Consider the following 27,956-nt stretch of genomic DNA (forward strand, 5'->3'; position numbering starts at 1 on the left):
GTCTTCAGGTCACAATACCAGTGAAGGCGGATGAAGGCTGCAACCAGAGGGTGGTCCCCAATCATCTTGGTTCTCCATGCCATTGGACTCTGGCCACCCCCTGCCAAGGACCGAGACAGTCATACTCAACCCCGAGTGACCACCGATGATGTGCAAACCTACATGGCCAATAAGATCAATAAGAATCTATAAACTCGATTCTGATTCTTACGACAGTTACTTAGACAGTTGTAAAGTTGCAGTTTTCTTTATTGCATAGTCTGTTCTCCATCCATCACCAAGGTTACTCGCAACACAGCCTGTCACGAACTTCTGATTAAAATAAGCTTGCATAGCAGAGTCATCTAGACAGAGAAGACTCCAGGAAGTTAATCACAATGAGAGAAATAAATACAACTCAGCCAGTAGTGCAATCAGATATCAATCTTTCTGGATTCCCTGAAATAGAAGATTTAAAATTATTTCAAAAAGCGTAAGAAAATTCTCAATCAACAGGTGCTGGGCACTGAACCGGAAAAGAAAGGAGTAGCTTTAACCCAGTAGTGCATTGTATAAAATGCATAGTGTATACAAGGAGTATATAAGAGGAGTGATTTCAAAAGTAAAAAATACATTTATGCAAAAAAGACCAATTAAAATACCGTCAGTCAGGTGCCTGAGACCTCACCGGGAAAGTACCGTGGTCATTTTGGTTAAGAAAGACAGGCTCGAGCCTTGTGTTCTTTGGCGATTCTGAAAAGGCACAACACATTACATTATGTACTCATGTATGCAAACTCGGGGTGGAACGGTCCCTTCGCAGCAGATTCAACAAAATTATATTCAATATGCACGACGGAAAAATGTCAAAGAGTCCGGAACATCTTGTTTAAGCTCCAACCCAACATACTGGGACGCCCGTTTGACAGGCTTGTGCACGTGTCTAAAAAGAGAATATAAAAATTGTACTACAAGACATCTCAGAATACATCGGCCGGTAACTGTGTGAATGGTGCACACTGTGCATTGGTTAGTAACTTTTTCATAATCCTTCGCAATAGCTGCCTACGCTTAGCATGAGAAGACAAAAATACAAATCGCACAAACAAGCTAACAAGAAACACATTTTCAGGAAACATTTCTGAATGTATGTGAAACCTATAAGCAGAACCTTGCTCGGTGGTATTCTCAGGTTCAGGCCTTCAAGATTTGACCAGTTTGAAGCCCTGGCCCGTGTCCAGTACAGCTGGCGGGAACCAGTTCAGTTTAACCCTCCTGAGACACCGCAGGCAGATGCTGCAGGCCCACAGCAGGTTCAGGCCTCCACACCACAGCTGTAGCTGGACCACCGGGTAGGTCACCCGTGGGAAGTACTTCCTCCAGTGTTTGGTGACATCACTTCCTGTCGGCAAGTGCAGCGTGTAGTCACTCCAGTGCTTGGAGATGCCGTAGGCGGCGGCGACAGCCCTGCCCCTCTCCGACCACTGGATGCTGCTGTCGGCATTGCAGTTAAACTCCACCCACTGGGCGGTGAAGTCCCCGAGCTGCGGGTCATCCTGGAGTTCAGGGTCTGTCAACTGCACAAGTTCTGCCCCCTGCACCGCCACATACAGATCCTCCACTTTCCTGACTTCTCTCACCCACGGCATTGAGTTGTCACAGTCCAGAACCAGGATGAGGCGGGAACAGAAGTCGGCGTTCTTTTCCTTCCACCACTCCAGAATCTGGTCTAGGCGGAGAATGTCTCCACCTAGTGGCCATCATCGAGAACAGCCAAGGTTAGTCAGGCAGGAAACTGTCTTGCCATCATTGTAATAATAATAATTATTATAACAAATTATATTTAATGGCTCCTTTCATGACACTCAAGGTCACCTTATCATATACAATAAACAACAAAGTAGTAAACAACAATAAAACACACAATAAGCAACAGAGCATAGCTCAGCAGGAGTTAAATCAGGAATCAGGAACACTTTGTCATTTCATGTATGGAAGTACATGAAATATCGTTCCCCCAGCCCAGAGCAGTGCAACACAAAGATAAAAACATCCAAAAACTACAAGAACTAAAGTGAGTAAGCTAGTTTGAAAAGATGGGTTTTAGGTGCAGTTTGGAATTCCATAATGGAGTCCAGTATGAGGATGTGACAGGGTATGGAGTTCCAGAGTTTGGGTGCAGCATAGGAGAAAAGCCCCTGGCGCCCCTTGTGCCGAGGCTGATGGCTGGTAGTGCCAAAAGACCTGCTGGTGAGGACCGCAGGGAGTGAGGGGGAGTGCAAGTCTGAAGGAGGTCTGAGATAAGCAGGGGATAAGTTTGAAGCACTTTGAATGTTGATAATAAAATTTTAAAATTTATATTTTTTTCAAACATGTACAACATACGCCATCCTCCAGTCATGTGAAATGCAAATCCTCAGACTGTCTGCAGTTATTAAAATGTAATACTTAAGAACTTTCAAAGACCAAATATACAGAAATTTAAGCCCGATTTTAAGAAATAGTGCCGGAAGGTTTCAATCAACAGGTGGCATGAGTAGGAGCAATTCTTGGATTTTTTTCGTTTAAATGGGGGGGGGGGGGCACAATGACACCACAATTTGTTGAGGGGTCAACTTGATGTCTCATACATAGTTGATCTACTGCAGACAGCTCCATAAATATTAAACAAAAATATTTTTCTCATTTCTTTTTGAGCATTGTAGTCTCCCCAACCGGTAGGTGTGGCTGGTAAATATTAAATGTGCAGCATCCAGATAAGCATTTGGGAGGCTTATGGTATCAAACACTTACTTTCTACTGCAAAAGAACACAAAAAACATTTTTTTTGTACCCCCCCCCCCCTCCCTTTTTTCTCCCCAGTTGCATTTGGCCAATTACCCCACTCTTCCGAGCCGTCCCGGTCACTGCTCCACCCCCTCTGCTGATCCGGGGAGGGCTGCAGACTACCACATGCCTCCTCCCATACATGTGGAGTCACCAGCCGCTTCTTTTCACCTGACAGTGAGGAGTTTCACCAGGGGGACGTAGCACGTGGGAGGATCACGCTATTCCCCCCAGTCCCTCCCCCCAAACAGGCGCCCCGACTGACCAAAGGAGGCGCTAGTGCAGCGACCACGACAAATACCCACATCCGGCTTCCCACCCGCAGACACGGTCAGTTGTGACTGTAGGGCCGCCCGACCAAGCCGGAGGTAACACGGGGATTCAAACTAGCGATCCCCGTGTTGGTAGGCAACGGCATAAACCGCTACGCTACCCAGAAACCCCGGTAATTCTCTCCTTTATTAGACAGGACAGTGAAGAGAGACGCTTTCTAGTGAGGAGAGAATATAGGCATGTGGATCAACCCTGAACCTATCCGGTCACATGATCTGCTTGAGCCACCAGGATGTCCTACGTCTAGTCTTCTCTTTTTCTTTTTTCTAATCTAGTGTCAAGCGTCCTTGGTCTTAAAGGGTCCTTCGGTTCCTTGAAAGGCGCTACACAAAACTAAGTTGTTGTTCTAACCTGCCAGCGCCCACTCGCCCGAGCGGTGCGTGTGCCCGCTGTAGAAGACCATGTAGGTGTCGTGGCGCGGCCCGTCGGCCGTGCGGAGCTCCAGGAAGGCCTTGAGTTTGGTCTGGAGCGCCTCCAGGGTCACGCCGCTGGAGGAGTAGTCGCAGCCGAAACTCTCAATCAGGTGGTGGGCAAAGAAACGCTGCACGTTGTTCAGCATGCCGGTGGAGCGCAGGTTCAACTCCTGCACCTGATCCGGGGGCAGCAACAGGGGCTGCCCGTCAGGACTAGAAGGGCAAATGGAGAAAGAACACAGGAGGGTAAGAGCAGGAACATGTGTAAAAAAAAAAATCAGCTTACAAGCATGGCGTTGACCTTGCTTTGTGTCACAAACTACAGTGTCTGGTAAAAGATTCATGGGTGCTATTTGTTTATTTATTTATTTACCCCCCCCCCCTTTTCTCCCCAATTGTATCCGGGGAGGGGCTGCAGACTACCACAAGCCTCCAATACATGTGGAGTCACCAGCCGCTTCTTTTCACCTGACAGTGAGGAGTTTCACCAGGGGGACGTAGCGCATGGGAGGATCACGCTATTCCCCCCAGTCCCCCCTCCCCGAATAGGCGCCCCGACCGACCGGAGGAGGCGTTAGTGCAGCGACCAGGACACATACCCACATCCAACTTCCCACCCGCAGACACGGCCAGTTGTGTCTGTAGGGATGCCCGACCAAGCCGGAGGTAACATTGGGATTGGAACCGGCAACCCCCATGTTGGTAGGCAATAGAATAGACCGCCACGCCACCCAGACGCCCCAGGGTGCTATTTAACTCCTTTTTCCTGGTAACATTAAGAATAGGACCTCAAAATGACGGCTGCTTATGTGCCATCGTTTCAGCTGCCGGTAAAGACGTGCAGATGTGGAGACCATCAGTTATGTGGTCGTCACAAGAGCAAATTAGTTTACCTTATGCAAATAAAGACATTAATAAAACTTAATCTGAATTTAATTAAACCTGCTGTGCCGTGGTTCTCCGACAGGTCCTCTCTACATATCAATGCTGGTTATGTAATGCAGACACTGGCTCACCCCAGACCAAGTCTGCACTGAACAGTTAATTTACAGTGAGTTGGCCGGCTTGTCACATAGCGACTTTGACCGAGTTCTGGGTTTCGAAGTGCTTTTAGGTTCCTGCTGAATTATCTGATAAATATCATCCCACAAAATTAGTTTTAAAAGGGTCAGTTTGTGAGTATACACCGATTAGCCGACACATTAAAACCACCTGAGGCCACTTATCAGGGAGTACTGTTGCCATGAAGGGGTGTACGATGTGCCAGGGGGACAGCTCAGGTTGGACGGTTTGGAGACAAAGCAAGAGAGACAAGATTGAGATGGTGTGGACATGTGTGAAGGAGAGATGCTGGGTATACTGGGAGAAGGATGCTGAATATGGAGCTGCCAGGGAAGAGAAGAAGAGGAAGGCCAAAGAGGAGGTTTATGGATGTGGTGAGGGAGGACATGCAGGTGGCTGGTGTGACAGAGGAAGATGCAGAGGACAGGAAGAGATGGAAACGGATGATCCGCTGTGGTGCCCCCTAATGGCGGCAGCTGAAAGTAGTAGTAGTAGTAGTAGTAGTAGATGTGTCAAAGTAACATCCACATGAATGCCAGGACCCAAGGTTTCCCAGCAGAACATTGCCCAGAGCATCACACTGCCTCCGCTGGCTTGCCTTCTTCCCACAGTGCATCCTGGTGCCACCTCTTCCACAGGTAAACAACGGACACTCCCAGCCATCCCCATGATGTAAAAGAAAATGTAGTTCATCAGACCAGGCCACCTTCTTCCACTGCTCCATGGTCCAGTTCTGACACTGACATACCCACTGTAGGACCTTTGGGTGGTGGACAGGGGTCATGGGTACTCTGACCGGTCTGCGGCTACACAGCCCCATACACAGCAAGCTGTGATGCCCTGTGTGTTGTGACACCTGTCTATCACAGCCAGCATCAACTTTTTCAGCAATTTGAGCTACAGTAGCTCTTCTGAGGGATCGAACCAGACAGGCTAGCCTTCACTCCCCATGCACATCAATGAGCCTTGGGCGCCTATGACTCTGTCACCGGTTCAGCGGTTGTCCTTCCTTGGACCACTGGGAACATCCCACAAGACCTGCCATTTTGGAGATGCTCTGACTCAGTCATCAGAGCATCACAATTTGGCCCTTGTCAAAGTCGCTCAGATCCTTACACTTGCCCATCTTTCCTGCTTCCAACACACCAACTTCAAGAACTGACCGTTCACCTGCTGCCTAATACATCCCACCCCTTGACAGGTAACACTGTAATGAGATAATCAATGTTATTAACTTCACCCATCAATGGTTTTAATGTTTTGGCTGATCGTTGTGTTTTCATCGGCTTGTTTTGCCCTTTAGCTAAAACGCTAACAAGGTATAAAAGACAAAAAAGACAGAAGTGATGTTACAGCTTCCCGTTTTCTGAACAACGCTCTTGTCTATGTTCTGCCAATTCACAAAGTTCAAGAACATTTTCAGTGAAGTGGCAGCGAGCGGTAATTTCCCACTGAGACCACACTTCTTTTTTTGGGTTCTTTACCTGCAGTAGTTGGTGGGGACCACCATAGCGTAGCCCACACAGGTCCCTCCCAGGCAGCTGGCGAGCTCGTGGAAAAGTCCATGAAAGAGCGACTCCAGGGGAAGGACCAATAGAAACATACTCACAAAGACACTGCTGGACGACTGACAGACATTTACAAAAGGGTTATCCAAAGGTTAGTATGGTCTGACGCTAAAATATTATTGGAACTGGGTATTAAAAATGGATATTAATCAATCCACTGGGGGAGAAAAACAGTACATGTGGAACTCAAGTGCATGTCAGGGTAGTCAGTTTTGAACAGCTTCATATTACGCTTTTTATCTGATCTAAATTTTCCATATTAGGTTTATGGATTAGGAATATTATTCTAGGATTGTCTAAATTAGGATTATAATCTATTTTTCCAAATTATAAGATTATGTGTAAACCCTCTGAAAAATCATGCCCAAGAGCCCTATACATTTCAGTGAACTTGATTTTGTGATAAATTTACACTACGCCGTGCCAAATCTCCGGCCTAATTCAGCATAAGAACAAAGTTAAAGTCCTTTGTAACGGCCAGCCCGACCACGGGGAAATGGTGGAGCTTTCTCTGCTGTGGTTACCGGACTCTGGAAGACGTTGCTCAGTAACGCCAAACTCACCAACCCGGTCACGTCTTAAACCCTCCAGAACTTGTTTTACTTGATCTACCACCTGTATGCTGTTGCTCAGTCTTGTTTAAAGAGATTACCCATCATTTTTCATGTTTAAAAATACCATGTTTGATAACTTTTCCCTCTAGCATTTTTTTTCAGACCTAAAGCTGTTCAATGTGTTAGCATTCTGTAATTTCTCCTCTGTTATTTTTCATTGCCAACAGGGTCTGCCATTCCCGCAAATATGCAAATGTAATGGTGACCACACAGGAAATGTGTCAAGTCTGCCACAAAATGAGAAATAGAAGAAGGAACTTGTGTGCCGAATGCAGAAAAGGGGGTAAAATAAAAAGCCAAACATATACTAATGTATAATTGGATTTAATTTAACTAATGTTCAATATGGCTTGATATGATGGTGATGACGCACCATTATTACCGTGTCAGATGACATTGTTGATCAGTCTTCTGTCTCTAAATGATGCACACTACTGCTAGGTTATCCTGGCAGTACTGCACCAAAATTTGCACATTAGAAATTGTGGCCTGCATATGAAAACACACTGCGTGTTCAGGATCACATCCATTTCAAATGGAACTCTGGGATTTGCAGTTAGATAACTATTGTGACCACCAGATGATGCTAGATCCACCAAAACTGAAGAAATTAAGGATAATCACTTTAACTAACTTACTTAAATCTAGACCATTTAACCTAGTACTTGAAAATGTTGCTCACAGTCTATCTTGTAAAGCTCTTCTTAGCTCTGTTTTGATAAATGTCTTATAAGTGAAGGTTACCACAGTGTGTTTATCTCAGTGTGCAGGATAATACGATGTATACTGCTGAATAACCTTACCTGCCATGAGACTGCAGCAAAGATGACGGTTGACACAAGCGTGAAGAACAACAGGCGTTCAGAGATGAGGCAGAAGTGCCTCATACCCTTAGAGGCCATGACCTTGTCCAGGTTACTGACCCCTGACCCCTGGGTCGAGCACACCCTCTGGCAGTCACCGAGTTTGGTGTGAAAGCCCCACACCGTGAGGCCAAACACTGTGTGGCAGATGGCCCAGAAGAGCGCGCATACTATGAAGGCTGGTACCATCAGATACCACTGGTTGAGGTCTTTGAGCTTCAGAGCAGCCAGTCCGAAGAACGTCACCTCCACCGCCAGCAAAGGTACAAGCGATAGCCTGCGCCACAGCCCACGCCAAACCAGAAAAGGCTGCCAGCGCTCAGTCACGGACAAGCCGCTGAAGTACACATCCAGCAGGGGGTCGCAGATGAGCTGGCTAAAGAAGCAAGCTAGGGCGAAGGGGTTGGTGGAGATGTGCAGGGCCTTGACGAACAGCACTGCGGTGATGACAGCGAAGCAGACCAAAATGGGCAGAGCCAGGAGAGCCTTCATCCTCAGGGAAACCATTAATGTGGCCAGCGCCCCCACCAGTACCATCACACTCATTGATATGTGAAACGGCAGAGCCATGCTGGCAGTAGCAAAACCCACCAGCTCCAGGAACTCGGCCGAGGTGAGGAATGCGGGCCGGTATCTGGTACACCCACACACTCTCTCCAGCATGGCCCAGAGTGTCCTTAGAACCACACTGACCAGCAGCAAGTAGTCGGTTGCCTGTTCCTTGACGTCGTCCTTGATGGTGGGGCCATTTAGGAAACACAGCAGACCCAACAAAAACCCAAAGCACAAGTGCAGAATACTTGAGCTGATTTTCTCCATGCTGTAGTAGTAGTACAGTATACTGGCGATCCCGAGCACGAACAGAGCCAAAAGAAACACGATAAGGATCATGGACTCCGCAGTCTTTTCCCATCGAACGTAAAGTCCCAGGAACAGGGCCACCAGCAGGTTGAGGCTGGACAGGTAGCCGAGCCAGCGGACAGACGACCACATGCTGACCTCTCCGTTGACCTCCTCCAGCCGGGTCATCGCTGCATAGAGGCAGTGGCTGACCCAGTAGCGCACGGAGCGACACATCTCGCGGTCGGAATCCTGCGGCCCCCCGTATCCAAAACGTGACACTCAGAAGTCAAATGTATGCGTATCGCCCCTTAAATCACAGTTCAGTCCCAGAGGGCTTTTGCAATTCACATCACATCCTTAAACGTCAAAGTAGAACGAATGACAGCGCAGGACACCTATTCCTTAGACCCCCGACCCAGAAGAGGGAAAACTGTGGTGGGAACAAAACGGGAGCGCCGAGGAGAAGAAGGGGGATCCTCTTCAGGATGCAAGGGAATACAGGGACAGATTTTCAATAACCACTCGACCAGGCACTTGATATAAACTGCAGAATAGATGTACGACGAGGCGCCGGGTGCCCCGTAAAGGCGAGTTTACGCCTCGCCAAATGACTCGATGCCCCAGGGGGGTTTCCGAAACTCGCCGACGCCGTGAGAGACTCGCGCTTGGCTGCGCACCAACCGCTGGCTGGTTCGCCGGTCGGCGGTTAGCATGGACGGCTAACCGCTTGACATCGGACCGTCGACGAGAAGCGCTGCGTTTTCATGTGACGCCCGCCCGGCGTCTGAGGCTTAACGAGACGAGTCGCCCGCGGTCCGGCTGACGAGGACGCGAACCGCATGTTAAATCAAAAATAAAAAAAAAAGTTTACCACTTTGCGGAAAAGTTTCGCTCAGATGACGGACGCCATTACTTTGGGGAAACTACGGCGAGCGATCAGGGTCAGCGGCGTTCGCGTTCGACACGCCGGAGCGAAGCAGGAAGTGCACAGGAAGTAGCCTTCTTCTTCTTCTGCTTCTGTTTTCACGGTGGTTGGCACACACACAAAAAAAAACACGTCCGGTGCATTGCCGCCGCTATCTGACCAGGAGGCGATGTCGTTTGTTTTGTTCTTCTTTCCTAGGATGGCGAACGTATGACCCGGCCCACTTAGCCTAAATCTAACCAATCCAACCAACGGAGGTAACAGGTACTAGCCAATCAAAGGCAGAGGAGGGCGGGTCATGATTTCGCCATCCTAGGAAAAAAAAGAAGGGCGATCAGGAGTACTTGCCATCGTCAGTACTTGTCAAGTCAGGGAACTTGTCATTCTCGAATCTGTGGCGCCCTGTAGAACCTGATAATGTAATAAATCCCCCGATAAGGTAATAAATCCCCGCTCTTGAGTCCGTTGAAAATGCAATAAAACCTGATAATGTAATAACTTCCTGATAATGTAATAAAGTGCATTTGCATGTCCAACTTTGACCTGTTGGTGGCGCTAGAGCTCTGGAGCTAGAGTTGCCAACACTATCACCACTTGAACCCATTAATAGGTGGTCTGCTGTTAAATTATTACAATATTGGGGAATTATTACATTATCAGGACCTGCAAAATGAAGGCTAACCCGATCATGTAATAACCTCCTGTTAATGCAATACTTTATTACATTATCAGTAAAAAGTTTATTACATTATCAGGTTTTATTGCATTTTCAATGGCCTCAAGTGCATTTTTTATTACATTATCAGGGTTATTACATTATCGGGGATTTATTAAATCATCAGGTTCTACACGCCCTCCTTTTGGTGCAGTGTTAAGAAATAAGTAATTTAGCATTTTGTAAGTTTAGTAATTTAGTGAGTAGCATAAGATTTGCATACGTAGATGACACCATTACATTCAGGGAAGAGTTCAATTTTATACTTATAAAAAACAAAATCAGGAAACGGACACAAGTAGCACACAGACACGTCACATTTACATTCGTTTATAAAAGACGAAAACAACCATACTACAAGCACACGTTGTTCAGCATCACCAATGTCCTTTATCATGGAAAAAAGAAAAAAGAAAAATCCTCATGCAAATGGACCAAAAGCAAACCTGGAAGACAAATGCACCTATTTAATTCAAACAACACTACCCTAAGTACAGAAAGTGTATGGTGATGATGTGAATTTGATATTTTTTTTTCTTTGTTAGTAAATGTAAAGCAGTAATGTTACCCAAAAAAGACCGTTTTAAGCTGAATGATATTAGAATGGCGGCAACAGATTGGAAATTCAGAGGAAACATTTGCTGAAAACTGGTAAAACTACAGAACAACTGTACATGCTATTTGGCGAAGGAAGCTCTTTTGACTTTTCTATTTCCAGGGGCGTGAAAATCAGTAAATTTCAAAGAAGGCACGTTTAAATTACTGATATAATATAATGGACCCATTGTATGGCTGTAAAACTTAAGACAAATAAGAAATCAATCCAGTTTGTGACACGTCCCGGGATTAAACATGGTAAAGTGCCACTGGCAAAAGAAAAAACAAACAAAACAAAAAAACAAAACAACGACACGTATTCAAGAACACACACCTTCATTCACACGCAGTAAACACGTCCACAGGTTTCAAACATTCAGCCGACGCAACGAAACACACGTTAACATCTGAGGTCCTAGTGTCATCTGGTAAAACCTCCCCCCACAGAAGATCCAGCACACCCACACACATGATCCTGCTCGATATTGCTCAAATGCACCGCACCCCCTCCCGAGCCTGCGTAGGACAGACCAGCATGTTAGTGCAAATACCCCGACCGAGGCAAATTATTTCAGTTTGGAGATGTCTTATCAAAAATATCCGAGGGGACAAAAAACCGGGTGGAGGTTGTGGTTTGGACAGCAGGGATATAAAATAGCTTTGGAGGAGATATTAGGGCTTTAGATTGTGGCCTTGGTGAAATGAAACACTGTCTTGTGGCGATATAACTTTTTTGCCCCCCCCCCATCCCCCATCTGACTACAAACGGCGATTAAAAAACTACTGTGGAAAACACTGGAGCGTCATCAACACGGAGGACAAGAGAGCGATACCTACCATCAAACACTCGTACCTTGTTAAACAACAGGTGAACACCGTTACAGTTGGACATTAGTAAACCTACTACACCCTCCTATTGCGTTTTTTTTATCTTTTTCTTTTTCTTCAGAGAATGTTTGAAATGCTACAAAGAACTCTGTTGTAAAAGATACACAAACCGGTCAGAGGACGCCAGACTAACACGGCGTTGCCGCGTATTATGCCGGACAACGCCGACGACCGTTATGAACAGACTCCGTAAAGCTTTTTTTTTTGTTTTGTTTTGTTTTGTGTTTTGTGTTTTTTTTTTTTCCTGGAAAACTAGATGCACATCAAGAACTTCAGATAGTCCAGCTGCATGACTGACAGAAGCAAGAGTAATGGTCCTTCCGTTGCAATCTCGCTTTTGTTTTTTGGCTTTCGTAGGAAGGAGCAGCCCGCCACGCCCGAGTCTCTTCTGACCGAGGTGGAGAGAAGACGGTGGCATCCATCCGTTACCGGCGGCTGATGGGGAGGTGGTTTGGAAATGAAGGAGTGGGGCACCTAGAGGTCATTTCACTTTCCAGCTTTTAAAAAAAACCTAGCTAGTTATTAAAATATATCCATCTTAGAGTGTGTAATGTGCGTGTGTATATCTGTGTGTGTGTGTGTGTGTGTGTGTGTGTGTGTGTGTGGCTATGAGAAAGATATTTGACATTTGTAAACTTCTTCCTTTCACTTTGTGCAAATTGCATTGTTTTAGGGGGGAGAGAAGAGGAGTGGGAGGAGATTGCAGAAGGGTACATTTGGCAGCACAGCAAGTTGGGGGGGGGGGGGGGGCTGTGGCTGTTTTTTTGTTGTTTGCTTTCTTTTCCCATCTAGCTCTGAAGCAGGATGGGGTCCTCCAGCTCGTGGAAGCCGGGCACAGAGCTTCCCTGGCTCTCTCCGGAGTCTGAGTCGTAGGGCGTGTCGGGGAGCTCCGTGAAGCCCCAGGCCAGCTGGTCATCCTCGAAGTCGGAGCGGGGCTGCACGGGGACGTCGGCGTAGTCCTCCTCCTCCTCGTGGGAGTGGAAGTCCTGCGGGATGTACAGCATCTCGGGGTAGTTGCGTGACACCAGGTCGCTGGTGGTCGCCACCGACACCTTGCGGAAGGCGATGAGGTGCATGTGGGGGAACTTGATGTACTTGAAGCGCTTGAAGCCCAGCGACTCCACGGCCACACGCCAGCTGCGCATCATAAGGGCGTGTCGGTTCTGGTGGGAGGAGTCGGGTGTGATGATGAGCAGCAGACCGTGCAGCTCCAGCAGCTCGTGGGCCTTCTTGCAGCAGATCCAGCGCTGGTAGGGCGAAGGGAAGTAGGAGAGGAGCAGGGAGAAGACCACCACGTGAAACAGCTGAGCGGGCAGGACGTCAATGGGGTTGTGGAGCTGGCGGAGGAAGGCCTCCACGGCGTCACCTGCTAGCTGGAGAGGCTGCTGCAGCTGCAGGTTGAGGAAGTCACACTTGTAGACACTCTGCAGGGGGAGGGACACCAGCATGTTAGGCACGTGTCCCAGCTGAGATGCTAACTTTTACAACTCTTATTTTGGTCATTCACATGCTGAATTACTCTGAAAGCAGCTGGAAAATGTCAGTAGCTTTATGTTCCGCTCTCTGCTGGTTGACCCCAGGCTGACACCGCTGTACCCGTGAGTCAGTTCCTGGGAAAATTCTGTTTCTCTTTCTTTTTAAAAAACCTGGGTCTTATTTTTGTAGTTTTTTTCCCCATCACATAGTATATCAGTTATGATATGATTCTACTCACTGGCTTCATGAAGTAGATTTTGGACAGGGGACCACTGCTGGACTCAGCTTTACAACGGTGGACAACTGAACAGGAGTCTTAAACCTGTCCTTTAGGGCCCTGACACACCAATGTTGCACTGTCGGTGAGCGTCTGTGACCCTAGTTTTTGCGGTGTGTCCTGCACTGGCGGCACTAGTCGGACCCCTGTCGGCAGCTTTTCGGCCGATTCAGCATGTTGAATAGAACATACCAGGGGTGCTCAAGTCCAGGCCTCCAAGGCCGCAGTGTCTGCAGGTATTTCTGCAACCATGCACTACACCGCCTGATTTAACTAATTCCTTTCTGTCCTTGGTCCAAGAGGTGAGCTAATTAGTTAAATCAGGTGGTGTAGTGCATGGCTGGAACAAATACCCACAGACACTGCCGCCCTGGAGGCCTGGAGCTGGGCACCCCTGACATACATGCTAGTTGGCTGTTGGCTGTAGTCTTTGCGGTGTGTTCAAGTGCTACTTTTTGGCCCAGACGGCGGGCGATGTGAGGCAACGCAACAGCCGGCCTTCGTCACCGCTAGTCGGTTTGGTGTGTCTGGGGCCTAAAACAACACCCCCCCCCCCCCCGTGTCTCAGTTAAGACTGTCCATTACCTATGACTTCTCTATTGTGCTGGCCGGGTAGCTTATGGACGGTTACTACCACCTACGGTAAGTACAGGATCAGCAATGTCAATCACCATGACAACGTTGGACATTTCAAGTGATTACTCAACTTTCACTTTGGTTTTCACTTCCACAGTTGTGTTTTAGATAATTAGGTTTAATTAGACTTGCTGACGACTGTGTTCAGTTGGACCATAAGATGTTTGTAGTAAAACTGCTGAAAAACGATATAACCAAAATGCACAATGGCTTAAACTACGAAAATAATACACAGGTTGTAAGAAAGAGAATTACCCTTTAATTCTGAGTCTAAAATTCATATTAACCAGCAATGGCAATGACCCCTACCTCGACTGCAGGCACTATGTCAATACCGACTGTCAGAAACTCGTCAAACCTCAGGAAGGGGTTGAAGCAGCTTCCCACATCCAGGAGCCGCATTTTCCCAAACTGAGAGACTGAACTGCAAGAAAGATGAGCACAAGATGCAAGCGGCCATGAGCTCAGCCCCGGGAGGCCCGCGTATTCCCAGTGAAAGTAAAGTGTGGTTAAAAACATGAGGCGGATAACCAGGAGACAGCGGTGCACCGAGGGCAGTGAGGCCTTGACCTACCCAGGAACGACGCCCTCTGGCTGGTCGATCAGGCCCGCTCCAGTCAGACCTATGGCGAGCCTGGCTCTTTTCTCATCCTTCTCCAACATTCTCTTCATCCCACCGTCCAAGAAATATTCCTGACAGACACTGGAGGGGAAGAGATGAAAAACAGCATTACCGCCTGACTGTGAGAGTGACCAGTAAGTTCAACTTCACGTTCGACAGTATCGAGCAAGTTTTTACATTCTGCAAGTCTGTCTTGGTGGGAGGACTGCAGTGCTGCGGATGAGGAGGGGATATTATCACGATAATCGTACTGAATTTTGCATGACAGATATCATGCTGTCTGCTTACTTGTGTAAAAACACCATGTTTAAGAATGTAAAGTATAATACTGGACCAAACCCAGTTCAGAAACAACACCCCTGCAAATATTTCAGATCCCAGTTTGAGAGAAACTTTAGGTAGCAGATTCTCGTTATCATTAATTTAGATAACAAAATTGTCTATTGCATTGGGGGCGTCCGGGTAGTGTAATGATCTATTCCATTGTCTACCAACACGGGGATCGCCGGTTCGAATCCCCGTGTTCCCTCCGGCTTGGTCGGGCGTCCCTGGCTGTGTCTGCGCATGGGAAGCCGGATGTGGGTATGTGTCCTGGTTGCTGCACTTGCGCCTCCTCTGGTCGGTCGGGGCACCTGTTCAGGGGAATAGCGTGATCCTCCCACGCGCTGCGTCCCCCTGGTGAAACTCCTCACTGTCAGGTGAAAAGACGTGGCTGGTGACTCCACATGTATCGGAGGAGGCATGTGGTAGTCTGCAGCCCTCCCCGGATCGGCAGAGGGGGTGTAGCAGCGATCAGGACGCCTCGGAAGAGTGGGGTAATTGGTCGGATACAATTGGGGAGAATAAAAGGGGGGGGGGGGATCCAAGAAAAAAAAAAGTCTATCGCAAATGACAACATCCAAATTTCATCTGGCTACAATACCACTGGAAGACGATAAAGGATTATATGGACTCATTGTTCAGCTTAGATTATCGACATAAAGATATGATGGTCTCTCGATAGGAGTGACTTCATAAATTACTACTTTATTAATCCTTGTAGACATTTATTATCACATATACGACAGCAACACTGGACAACAAAAAACTCTGAACATCAACAACATCATTGAAAAGATGTGCAGTGGTGTCGATCTTCCGGTGTGGGAAGATGGCGGCGTGGACCTTCTGAAAGGACGCGGAAGCAGGGCAGGCTAAGCTAACTGCTAGCCCACAGCCCTGCCCGGGAGAAAAAACCGAGGGCCTTCTGACAGGACGCGGAAGCAGGGCAGGCTAAGCTAACTGCTAGCCCACAGCCCTGCCCGGGAGGAAACACCGAGGGCCTTCTGACAGGACGCGGAAGCCGGGCAGGCTAAGCTAACTGCTAGCCCACAGCCCTGCCCGGGAGGAAACACCGAGGGCCTTCTGACAGGACGCGGAAGCAGGGCAGGCTAAGCTAACTGCTAGCCCACAGCCCTGCCCGGGAGGAAACACCGAAGCGGTCCGGCGGCGGCCTCGCCTGGCGTCGACTGTGCAGTGTTTTTGTTTGCGTTTGTGTCGTCGTGTGGAGTGGGGGAGGTGTGTCAAAGGTGTCTGGTTGGGAGAGCTGGCGTTGGATCGGCTGAGGGAGCTTGGTCTGCCGCGTCCGGTGGGCCCAGGGACCACGGCCCTGCCTGGAGCTGCGCCTGAGGAGGAAACACCGAGGGCGGTCTGACAGGATGCGGAATCGGGGCAGGCTAAGCTAACTGCTAGCCCATGCAGACCGGCAGTTCCGATAGTGATCCTGGCTGGCGCTCGTTCTCCTGGACGGCGGAGTTTTTGGACTGTGTTGTTGGCTGCGCGTGTGTTTTGTTTTTGTTTTTGTTTGTTTGCTCCATGTGTTTTTGTTTTTTTGCATTGCGCTGCTGTGGGCTGGTGGGAACGGAGTTTCGTTTCTTTTGTGTACGTAGTGCATAAGACGAAACAACAAATAAATTGTTGCTGACGGTCAGCCTACCTGCGACACCACTCGATGCGTCCTTCCCCTTCACAGTTCTTGGCCCAGTGGTTGTCGGCGAGGTTCTTCATGGCCAAGGCGTACTGGCTCAGCGTCTGCTCATCCTCACAGTGCTCCCGCCAAATCTTGTCGAAGTCCCCCACTGTGAAGAACAGGGAAAAGCATTCATACCAAAAGTCACCAAACAATACAGAGTAATGAGCGGTAAAGTCCCCCCCCTAAAGAACAAAATTGGAGGGCATCCGGGTGGCGTGGCGGTCTATTCCGTTGCCTACCCACACAGGGATCGTCAGTTCAAATCCCCGTGTTACCTCCGGCTTGGTCAGGCTTCCCTACAGACACAATTGGCCGCGTCTGCGGGTGGGAAGCCGGATGTGGGTGTGTTTCCTGGTCGCTACACTAGCGCCTCCTCTGGTCAGGGGGAGAGGGGGAACTGGGGGGAACAGCGTGATCCTCGCACGTGCTACGTCCCCCTGGTGAAACTCCTCACTGTCAGGTGAGAAGAAGCGGCTGGCGACTCCACATGTATGGGAGGAGACATGTGGTAGTCTGCAGCCCTCCCCGGGTCGGCAGAGGGGGTGCGGAGGCGACCGGGACGGCTCAGAAGAGTGGGGTGACTGGCCGGGTACAATTGGGGAGAAAAGGGGGAGGAAATCCGCCCCCCCTCCCAAAAAAAGAAAAACATTGGGTGGGGGGCGGGGGGGTGTCAAAAAAATAATACCAGTTGACATAGATTAAGTACAGGATAACTTTACTAGTATTTAAGGTATGAAAAAAAAACCCCGTTTAAGCGAAGAGTAAACTTTTATTTGACTTGTTTTGATGTGAGAACATGTTGACGTCGGTCTGGCAGAACTGACAGTCCACATGATAAACTCAACAAAATGCGACGCATCACAAGGCAGCATTGAGAGTGGGGTTGCCAACCGTTCCTTAAAATAAGAAATCATTCCTTATTATATTATATATATATATCTGTGTGTGTGTGTGTGTACAGTGTAAGGCACATTATATTATCTTTGTTGTGCCCGCACCGCGCCGCCCCTTCCATCCAACCCCTGTCCCCTGTTCCTTATTTCCATTTCAAGGAGTTGGCCACCCTATTTGAGAGGAAAGTCTATGCTTTATACATGGACCCCACCACCACCGTCCTCTACATCGACACCCCTTTGTCTCCTTAATACACATCAGGACACAGAGACAGGATAAAAACACAGTGCTTACCCTTCAACAGAAGCTTTTACGGCAACCTGGCAAACCCGTGCCGAGCGACAGCAAGACTGAATCTAATTTTTGCAACGTGAAATTTCAGCTCAAACACCTTTTACTCGGGCAAGGCTGCCCACTGCGAACAGCAAACGTTTAGGACCTACTTGCTCACACTCGTCCAGTTTACCATCCGACCACAAAAACAGCCCCTGCAGGATAACCAAGAGAAACTCGCAGGCCGGCGATGGCTGTCTGTTGCTTCCCCATTTGTTCGGTGCTCAACTGTCATCTGGAAAAGGAGTCATTTCTCCACAGACTTCAACTCCAGCAGCCATTACAGGCTGTAAATCACGTCTGCCAAAACTCCCCTTCTGCAAACCTTCACGGTTCCTCAGAAGAGTTCAGCCTGCAGACGAGCAAATATGCTGATAAGGGAGAAATCCCTGCAGCACGAGGAAGGAACGATCAGATTTGCAGAAATGAAAGGACAACAACAGGCGCTGTGGTAAACGGCATGACTAACAGGTTGTAATGCCAAGCCCACTGGATCACGCACTTCTTATTAACCAATCATGAGTTCTGTTAACTGAACTGGTCATCCCCACTCCTGTCTCTGCAACAGCCAATTAGGCTCTCCCGTAGACTCGACAGTACCCGACCGTATAACCCACAGAAACTAGATTTTTCAGGTCAAACACATAGACCGGAGCAAACACAAACAAGGGCACGAATCGGCATTTGTTTGACTCCAGGAATATCACTGCGCCTCCTCTCAAGAGTATTTTCTGTCGGCCGTCTGACACTAGTTCCCAGTTACCCCGCACTGCTGTTTACTTTGAGATTTGAGTGAAACGCAGGTTTTTACTCCGAGGCAGACTTCTCCGATGAAACCCAACCAGTCAGCGAAGGCTTTCCGAAGAGAATTCATGCCAGAGACAGAAATGATGGTATTAAGGGGCCCTCTGGCAGGAAGAGGGGCCACTACAGCTTCAGAATCACATCAACCTGAAGTCGTTCACAGACTGTGCTGGCTCTTTTATTTTTATTTTTTAGGTTGCTCTCAAGTCCCCCGCCAAGGGGCCACGTTTCTGTCTCTTGGGGCCTGGGAACCAGTCCTATCACCGCTTTGTCTCCTCTACACAGACCTCCCTCTTTCCTAACATACAATAACATGAGCAACTACAGGAAAGTTGGACTGCAGATTCTAAACAAAAGACTGGACAAACACAACAAACCTCACCCAGGCATGCTGTGTTATCGGTTATGTGTAATATTTCAACTTTCACGAAGCAAAATGACTAGGAAATAAGACTGGTTAATATCATAAAATGACTAATATCATAGGATAACTACTAAATACCATACTAAATATAATATGACCGTACGTATGACGATTAAACATAGCAGGGTTGTTGACTGGTACTGACTGAAACAAAAGGACTCAAGCAGAGTTCTGCATAGACCCTTTAACCAAAATCAAGCGTAGTCCCAGTACTGCAGTATTACTGCTGGTCATTTCAAACTGGGGACAGGAATTGGCCTTTCCCCTCTACCCAGCCCTCCTACACCCACACTCCAAAAAAGACCGTGCACAGCACGAGAGAGAGGGAGCGGGGGGGGGGGGGGAGAGAGAGAGAGAAGGGGAGAGAGAGACAGAGAGAAAGGGGGAGAGGGTGAGAGGGAGGGGGAGAGAAGGAGAGAGAGAGACAGCAAAAGGGGGGTAGAGGGAGAGAGGGAGAGAGATGGGAGGGAGAGGGAGAAAGGGGGAGAGAGAGGGACAGGGAGAGGAGAGAGCGAGAGAAAGGGGAAGAGGGAGGGAGACAGAGAGGGAGAAAGGGGGAGAGAGGGAAAGAGGGCAAGAGAGAAAGGGGGAGAGAGAGACAGAGATGAGTGCAGTGTCAACAAGCTCAATGGCCCTTGCAGAAGAGACTAAAAAGCAGTTCAAGGTTTTTATTTACGCTTAGGAAACTTCAGCACCAGTGACCAACACCCATCTGTTGGCTTCTCAAACATGGCATGTAAGCACATATCATGATATACATACCAGTCATGATATCATATCATGACATACATACCAGTCATGATATGTATATGACATACATACCAGTCATGATATGTATATCATGATATCATATCATGACATACATACCAGTCATGATATCATATCATGATATACATACCAGTCATGATATCATATCATGACATACATACCAGTCATGATATCATATCATATCATGATATACACTACCGTTCAAAAGTTTGGGATCACCCAAACAATTTTGTGTTTTCCATGAAAAGTCACACTTATTCACCACCATATGTTGTGAAATGAATAGAAAATAGAGTCAAGACATTGACAAGGTTAGAAATAATGATTTGTATTTGAAATAAGATTTTTTTTACATCAAACTTTGCTTTCGTCAAAGAATCCTCCATTTGCAGCAATTACAGCATTGCAGACGTTTGGCATTCTAGCTGTTAATTTGTTGAGGTAATCTGGAGAAATTGCACCCCACGCTTCCAGAAGCAGCTCCCACAAGTTGGATTGGTTGGATGGGCACTTCTTTGAGCAGATTGAGTTTCTGGAGCATCACATTTGTGGGGTCAATTAAACGCTCAAAATGGCCAGAAAAAGAGAACTTTCATCTGAAACTCGACAGTCTATTCTTGTTCTTAGAAATGAAGGCTATTCCATGCGAGAAATTGCTAAGAAATTGAAGATTTCCTACACCGGTGTGTACTACTCCCTTCAGAGGACAGCACAAACAGGCTCTAACCAGAGTAGAAAAAGAAGTGGGAGGCCGCGTTGCACAACTGAGCAAGAAGATAAGTACATTAGAGTCTCTAGTTTGAGAAACAGACGCCTCACAGGTCCCCAACTGGCATCTTCATTAAATAGTACCTGTTAGAGCCTGTTTGTGCTGTCCTCTGAAGGGAGTAGTACACACCGGTGTAGGAAATCTTCAATTTCTTAGCAATTTCTCGCATGGAATAGCCTTCATTTCTAAGAACAAGAATAGACTGTCGAGTTTCAGATGAAAGTTCTCTTTTTCTGGCCATTTTGAGCGTTTAATTGACCCCACAAATGTGATGCTCCAGAAACTCAATCTGCTCAAAGAAGTGCCCATCCAACCAATCCAACTTGTGGGAGCTGCTTCTGGAAGCGTGGGGTGCAATTTCTCCAGATTACCTCAACAAATTAACAGCTAGAATGCCAAAGGTCTGCAATGCTGTAATTGCTGCAAATGGAGGATTCTTTGACGAAAGCAAAGTTTGATGTAAAAAAAATCTTATTTCAAATACAAATCATTATTTCTAACCTTGTCAATGTCTTGACTCTATTTTCTATTCATTTCACAACATATGGTGGTGAATAAGTGTGACTTTTCATGGAAAACACGAAATTGTTTGGGTGATCCCAAACTTTTGAACGGTAGTGTACATACCAGTCATGATATCATATCATATCATGATATACATACCAGTCATGATATCATATCATATCATGACATACATACCAGTCATGATATCATATCATATCATGACATACATACCAGTCATGATATGTATATGACATACATACCAGTCATGATATGTATATCATGATATCATATCATGATATACATACCAGTCATGATATCATATCATATCATGATATACATACCAGTCATGATATCATATCATGATATACATACCAGTCATGATATGTATATATGACATACATACCAGTCATGATATGTATATCATATCATGATATACATACCAGTCATGATATATCATATCATGATATACATACCAGTCATGATATCATATCATGATATACATATCATTATTGTGTAAAATTCTCAGTGATTATTGTGATATATTCTCCATATCACCCACCACTAGTAAAGAAAATATGGTGCTATACTGGAAACGGTACATTATGATCTATGTTTTCTCTGCTTTCTATTTAACAGATTTATATCTAGAATTACAACCCTGTAGAGGAGTGTTGTTAGGGGAGGATGATCTTATTACGATTGAAGTTTTTTCCTTTATCTGTAAAAATAATTATGAATTCGTCTGCAACACATTGTCCAACAAGTTAAGAAAAAGCTCTTGCAATGGGTTCTGATGACCGGGTCTCCGGGTCATCCTGCGCTGGCTGTCATGTTACGGCACCTTTGTGAAATACTCCACCTATCTACTGATCTCCTGTTTCTAACACACAGCCGCCGTCTAGCATGGCAGCAGACACAGCCTGGCGAGGAGACGGCTTCCCTCCAGGACATTTACAAGACGTGGATTTCCCTCACTACACTGAGATCGAGCTGGAGGAAGTCCACTGGCCCCTCTGGATCCGAACCAGCCTTCCCTCCTCTTCAGTAAGTACCTTGTTCACCTGTCACCAAGCAGCCACTACCACACAACACCCATTTCTCACTTCTCTAAGAACTCAGTTACTCATCCATCCATTATCCAAACCGCTTATCCTGCTCTCAGGGTCGCGGGGACCTGGAGCCTATCCCAGCAGTCACTGGGCGGCGGGTGGGGAGACACCCTGGACAGGCTGCCAGGGGCCTGTCCAGGGCCTCACCTGGCATTGACTGGTGTTTTTGATGTCGTCGTGAGGAGTGTGGGGAGGTGGGTCTGGGAGAGCTGGCGCTGGATCGGCTGGGAGAGCTTGGTCTGCTTCGCCCGGTAGGCCTGGAGACCAAGGCCCCTGTCTGGAGCTGCACCCGAACAGGAAATGCCGAGGGCGGTCTGACAAGATGCGGAAGTGGGGCGGGCTAAGCTAACTGCTAGCCCATGCAGACTGGCGGTTCCGACAGTAATCCTGGCTGGCTGGCGTTCGTTCCCTTGGACAGTGATTTTTTGCATGTGTTAGTTTGGGTATGTATGTTCTTGTAGTTTTTGTCTGTGTTGTCTGTGTTGTGTCTGTGTTGTGTCTGTGTTGTGTCTGTGGTGTTGGCGGAAACGGCATTTTGTTTCATTTCATGTGCATGAAGTGAAATGACAAAGTGTTCCTGATCCCTGAATCTTACAACTTCAGCCATGTAAACTCATGTCAAGCCTATCGAAATTCCATCAAAGTGACGTTTAAAGACGAAATCCTTTAATTACTGCTGCATGTCTTTGATTATGATAACAATTATTATGTAATAACTGACAATAAACTAACAAACACGATCACATTTGAACCATAAGACGTAAGTGCTAGATTTTACTTTGTTTTGTAATGTTGCTGAAGTAACTTCAGAGGGACATCGTTAGTCCGGCGGTCTGCACCGGAGTCGTTTGTTTTTGCTATAACGTTACAATTTTGATCTACTTAACGAGCAAAAAAAAAAACAACCTATTTGTAATACGTTAGACAAGGAACACCTTTCTCCATGTAAAGGTCATAATGACTTGCAAGCGTAGTATTTACCCTAGGTTTAGTATTTAGTACTCCCAAACTCCCACCCTGCTGATCATTCCTGTGGTTTTCTCTTCCCTGCAGTTTGTAAATCACTCTGGGCACATGCACGCTCAGACACGCACACAGATACAAGCTCAGGTGTTGTACCCTAAAAAAAACTGTGTGTGTTTGTTTTCTCTGAGCTACATGTAGTACGTCTCTGGTTAAATACACCGACGAGCCAAAACATCATGACCACTCGCAGGTGAACCCAATACCGGCCACCTCCAAACAAGGGCACAGGTCAAGGTCAGGGCAGATTAGATGGGAAGCGAACAATCAGATAGATAGATTAGAGAGTTGGATACTTTATTTGTACCCATGGGGAAATTAGTTTGCAGCACAACCACAAGATATTTCATCACACTATCAGAGTCACCAGCAGACATGCTCGTACACGGTTCTCGTAGCCAACGTGTTGGACGCAGGAGAAATGAGCAGGAGTAAACACCTGAGTGACTTTGACAAGGGCCAGATTATTATGGCCAGACAACTGGGTCAGAGCATCTCTGAAACGCCAAGGCTTGTGGGGTGCTCCCGGTCAGCAGTGCCGAGTACTAGTGGTCCGAGGAGGGACAAACCACAAACCGGCAGCAGGATGTTGGGTGCCCAAGGCTCATTGATGTGCGAGGGCAACAAAGGCGATCCTGTCTGGTCCGAACCAAGAGAAGGTCTACTGTGGCACAAACCACAGAAAATTTTAATGATAGTTATGGGAGGAATGTGTCAAAACACACATTGCATCACACCCCGTCATGGCAATGGTATTCCCTGGTGGCAGAGGCCTCTTTCAGCAGGATAATACGCCCTGTCACACTTAACACATTGTTCGGGAATGGTTTGAAGAACATACTGAAGAGTTCAAGGTGTTGCCCTGGCCTCCAATTTCTCCAGATCTCAATCCGATTGAGCATCTGTGGGATGTGCTGGACTGACAAGTCCGATCAACGGCAGCTCCACCTCGCAACTTACAGGACTTGAAGAATCTGCTGCTAATACTTTGGAGCCACAGCTTCAGGGGTCTTGTAGAGTCCATGCCTTGTCAGGTTGGTGCTGTTTTGGTGGCACACGGAGGACCAACAGCATATTAAGTAGGTGGTCATAATGTTTTGCCTCATCAGTGTATAAATTCTTCATTAATAAATTGGGGTTTCTAAGTATAATCTGGTCCCAGCACTCTGCAATAAACAGGGCTCATTTAGTTGTAAAAATTGTAGTGAATGTCTGCCAAGTCTGCAGTCATCTTCCAATTGACTGTCACAGTGAGGTTCAAACAAGTGTCCCTCCAGGTCATATACAGATAATTGTCTTAATTGTAGTGCAACTAGCTTTTGGGCGATATCTGATCAACACCGATTTATTTTTGGTTATAGCAACCACATTTGTACTGTAAATCATGCAAATATTGGTTGTCTTCCAGGCCTTGTTTGCTAATAATCCTTTTTTTTTTTTACTTTACACTTTTATTGATATTGTACATACAACGAAATTCATTCTCTGCATGTAATCCATCCTATGCTAGGAGCAGTGGGCAGCCGCAGTGCAGTGCAGTGCCCTGGGACCAACTCCAGTTCTTTCTTCCATTGCCTTGGTCAGGGGCACAGGCTGGAGTTGCAATCTCAACACGCATGTCTTTGATGGTGGCAGGAAACTGGGGCACCCGGCGGAAACCCACGCACACCAGGGGAGAACATGCAAACTCCACACAGAAGGGATGGGATGGCCTGGGGTTCGAACCCAGGACGTTCTCGCTGTGAGGCAACGTGCCTACTAATCCATGCTGGTATTGCTGAACTGGTCTGTGAAATTGAGTGTGTGCCAAGAGTAAGCAGCTTTTTTGTATAATAACTACACCAGATGATCTTACTGATCAGTCTGTCCTCATTGGTCTAAGTGTGCTCTAAAGTGTGTGGGTGGCACAGTGGTTAGCGCTGTCCCCTCACAGCAAGACAGTCCTGGGTTCGAACCCCAGGGTGGTTGTCCAACCTTGGGGTTCATCCCAGGTCGTCCTCGGTGTGGAGTTTGCACGTTCTCCCCGTGTCTGCGGTGGGGGTTTCCTCCGGTTTCCCCCACCATCAAAAAAAGACATGCATGTTAGGGTTCACACTCCTGTCTGTGCTCCTGACCGAGGCATGGCAAGAAGAGCTGGAGTTGGTCCATGCATGTAAGGGTCATACTCCTGTCTGTGCCCCTGCCCGAGGCATGGCAAGAAGAGCTGGAGTTGGTCCATGCATGTAAGGGTCATACTCCTGTCTGTGCCCCTGCCCGAGGCATGGCAAGAAGAGCTGGAGTTGGTCCATGCATGTAAGGGTCATACCCCTGTCTGTGCCCCTGCCCGAGGCATGGCAAGAAGAGCTGGAGTTGGTCCATGCATGTAAGGTTCATACCCCTGTCTGTGCCCCTGCCCGAGGCATGGCAAGAAGAGCTGGAGTTGGTCCATGCATGTTAGGGTTCATACTCCTGTCTGTGCTCCTGACCGAGGCATGGCAAGAAGAGCTGGAGTTGGTCCATGCATGTAAGGGTCATACTCCTGTCTGTGCCCCTGCCCGAGGCATGGCAAGAAGAGCTGGAGTTGGTCCATGCATGTAAGGGTCATACTCCTGTCTGTGCCCCTGACCGAGGCATGGCAAGAAGAGCTGGAGTTGGTCCATGCATGTTAGGGTTCATACTCCTGTCTGTGCCCCTGACCGAGGCATGGCAAGAAGAGCTGGAGTTGGTCCATGCATGTAAGGGTCATACTCCTGTCTGTGCCCCTGCCCGAGGCATGGCAAGAAGAGCTGGAGTTGGTCCATGCATGTAAGGGTCATACCCCTGTCTGTGCCCCTGACCGAGGCATGGCAAGAAGAGCTGGAGTTGGTCCATGCATGTAAGGGTCATACCCCTGTCTGTGCCCCTGCCCGAGGCATGGCAAGAAGAGCTGGAGTTGGTCCATGCATGTAAGGGTCATACCCCTGTCTGTGCCCCTGCCCGAGGCATGGCAAGAAGAGCTGGAGTTGGTCCATGCATGTAAGGTTCATACCCCTGTCTGTGCCCCTGCCCGAGGCATGGCAAGAAGAGCTGGAGTTGGTCCATGCATGTTAGGGTTCATACTCCTGTCTGTGCTCCTGACCGAGGCATGGCAAGAAGAGCTGGAGTTGGTCCATGCATGTAAGGGTCATACTCCTGTCTGTGCCCCTGCCCGAGGCATGGCAAGAAGAGCTGGAGTTGGTCCATGCATGTAAGGGTCATACTCCTGTCTGTGCCCCTGACCGAGGCATGGCAAGAAGAGCTGGAGTTGGTCCATGCATGTTAGGGTTCATACTCCTGTCTGTGCCCCTGACCGAGGCATGGCAAGAAGAGCTGGAGTTGGTCCATGCATGTAAGGGTCATACTCCTGTCTGTGCCCCTGCCCGAGGCATGGCAAGAAGAGCTGGAGTTGGTCCATGCATGTAAGGGTCATACTCCTGTCTGTGCCCCTGCCCGAGGCATGGCAAGAAGAGCTGGAGTTGGTCCATGCATGTTAGGGTTCATACCCGTCTGTGCTCCTGACCGAGGCATGGCAAGAAGAGCTGGAGTTGGTCCATGCATGTTAGGGTTCATTCTCCTGTCTGTGCCCCTGACCGAGGCATGGCAAGAAGAGCTGGAGTTGGTCCATGCATGTTAGGGTTCATACCCCTGTCTGTGCCCCTGACCGAGGCATGGCAAGAAGAGCTGGAGTTGGTCCCCGGGTGCTGCACAGCGGCTGCCCACAGCTCCTAGCTACACATCTAGGATGGGTTAAGCGCAGAGCAGAACTTCCCCTACGGGGGATCAATGAAGCGTCTCAAAATATTTTTAAAAAAAGAATCAATGAAAACAGCAGGTGTGCTGAGTGGTCAGGTGGTAAACCTGCATCCTCCCTGCAACTCCGCGGCACATGGTCGCCTATGTGTGACCCGCTGAGTTTAGCGTTCCTCTTTCCTGTCCCTCGGGGCTCGTCGTCAACTGGGACACGGTACGGGTCTGCTGTTGGGCGGTACTGGTACGACGGCGAACATTAACCGGGCACGGTTCGCTCCCCGATTCGGGCCGTGCGTGCGTAGCCGACCCCCCCCCCGCCCCCTACGGCACGGCCCGAGGGACAGGAAGGCGCAACGCAAGACGGCGTCGCACCGTAACGAAACGAGTCGAGCTGAACGAGACGCGGCGGGCTGCGGGGACCGTTCAGCCGTCCAAGGCCGGACGAGAGTAACGTTACGCGACGGGTAACGTTACGCGACGGGTAACGTTACGTTACACGCAGCTGCGCCACACACGAACACCCACCAACTTTCTCGTCCGTCGAAGTTCGTTCTGTTTTTTTTTTTTTAACGAGTTCCCGATAACGCAACCCCGTCCGCCCCCACGCGCGTTACACCGGCGTTACAATGTCTCCGTTTAACGCGGAGTGTTGCGCGCGGGCTGGCGTCACAGGGCCGGAGGAGCGTTGACGTTACAGCCCGCAGAGTGACGTTACGTCGCGCTGCGACAGGACGAGCTCACCTTCTCGGTACTTCCTACGCAGTCTTCTGTGTACGCTTTTAACCACCCCCGACAGCTTCTCCTGCTCCTTCTTGCACGGTGCCCCCGCCGGGATGAGCATGTAGCGCGGCTCCGGGCTGCCTTTGCTCCCCCCCGTCTCGATGTTGTCCGCGGGGTCCATGGCACCTCTTCGCCGCCGCGGCTCACCCCCCT

At 48.2% G+C, this 27,956-nt stretch overlaps 2 protein-coding genes and 1 long non-coding RNA gene across 3 annotated transcripts; 1 reads left to right on the forward strand and 2 right to left on the reverse strand.

The window, feature by feature from the left end:
* Positions 1-244: 244 nt before the first annotated feature.
* tmem168b (transmembrane protein 168b) lies at positions 245-9,040 on the reverse strand. The gene is made up of 4 exons (XM_056281535.1): positions 7,599-9,040; positions 6,098-6,240; positions 3,490-3,764; positions 245-1,729 (listed from the first exon to the last, which is right to left on the reverse strand). The coding sequence occupies exons 1-4, from the start codon at positions 8,733-8,735 to the stop codon at positions 1,182-1,184; spliced, it is 2,103 nt and encodes a 700-aa protein (XP_056137510.1). The 5' UTR covers positions 8,736-9,040; the 3' UTR covers positions 245-1,181.
* LOC130113860 (uncharacterized) lies at positions 6,107-22,347 on the forward strand. The gene is made up of 4 exons (XR_008810362.1): positions 6,107-6,272; positions 11,984-12,106; positions 22,036-22,188; positions 22,307-22,347. It is a non-coding gene; the product is annotated as an uncharacterized LOC130113860 (long non-coding RNA).
* On the reverse strand, positions 12,312-27,956 carry bmt2 (base methyltransferase of 25S rRNA 2 homolog). Its single transcript, XM_056281537.1, has 5 exons — positions 27,765-27,956; positions 16,613-16,754; positions 14,590-14,718; positions 14,325-14,439; positions 12,312-13,050 (listed from the first exon to the last, which is right to left on the reverse strand). Exons 1-5 carry the CDS (start codon positions 27,922-27,924, stop codon positions 12,415-12,417), a joined length of 1,182 nt encoding a protein of 393 aa, XP_056137512.1. The 5' UTR covers positions 27,925-27,956; the 3' UTR covers positions 12,312-12,414.

Source organism: Lampris incognitus, chromosome 6 (assembly GCF_029633865.1).
Source record: "Lampris incognitus isolate fLamInc1 chromosome 6, fLamInc1.hap2, whole genome shotgun sequence".
Classification (NCBI taxonomy): domain Eukaryota; kingdom Metazoa; phylum Chordata; class Actinopteri; order Lampriformes; family Lampridae; genus Lampris; species Lampris incognitus.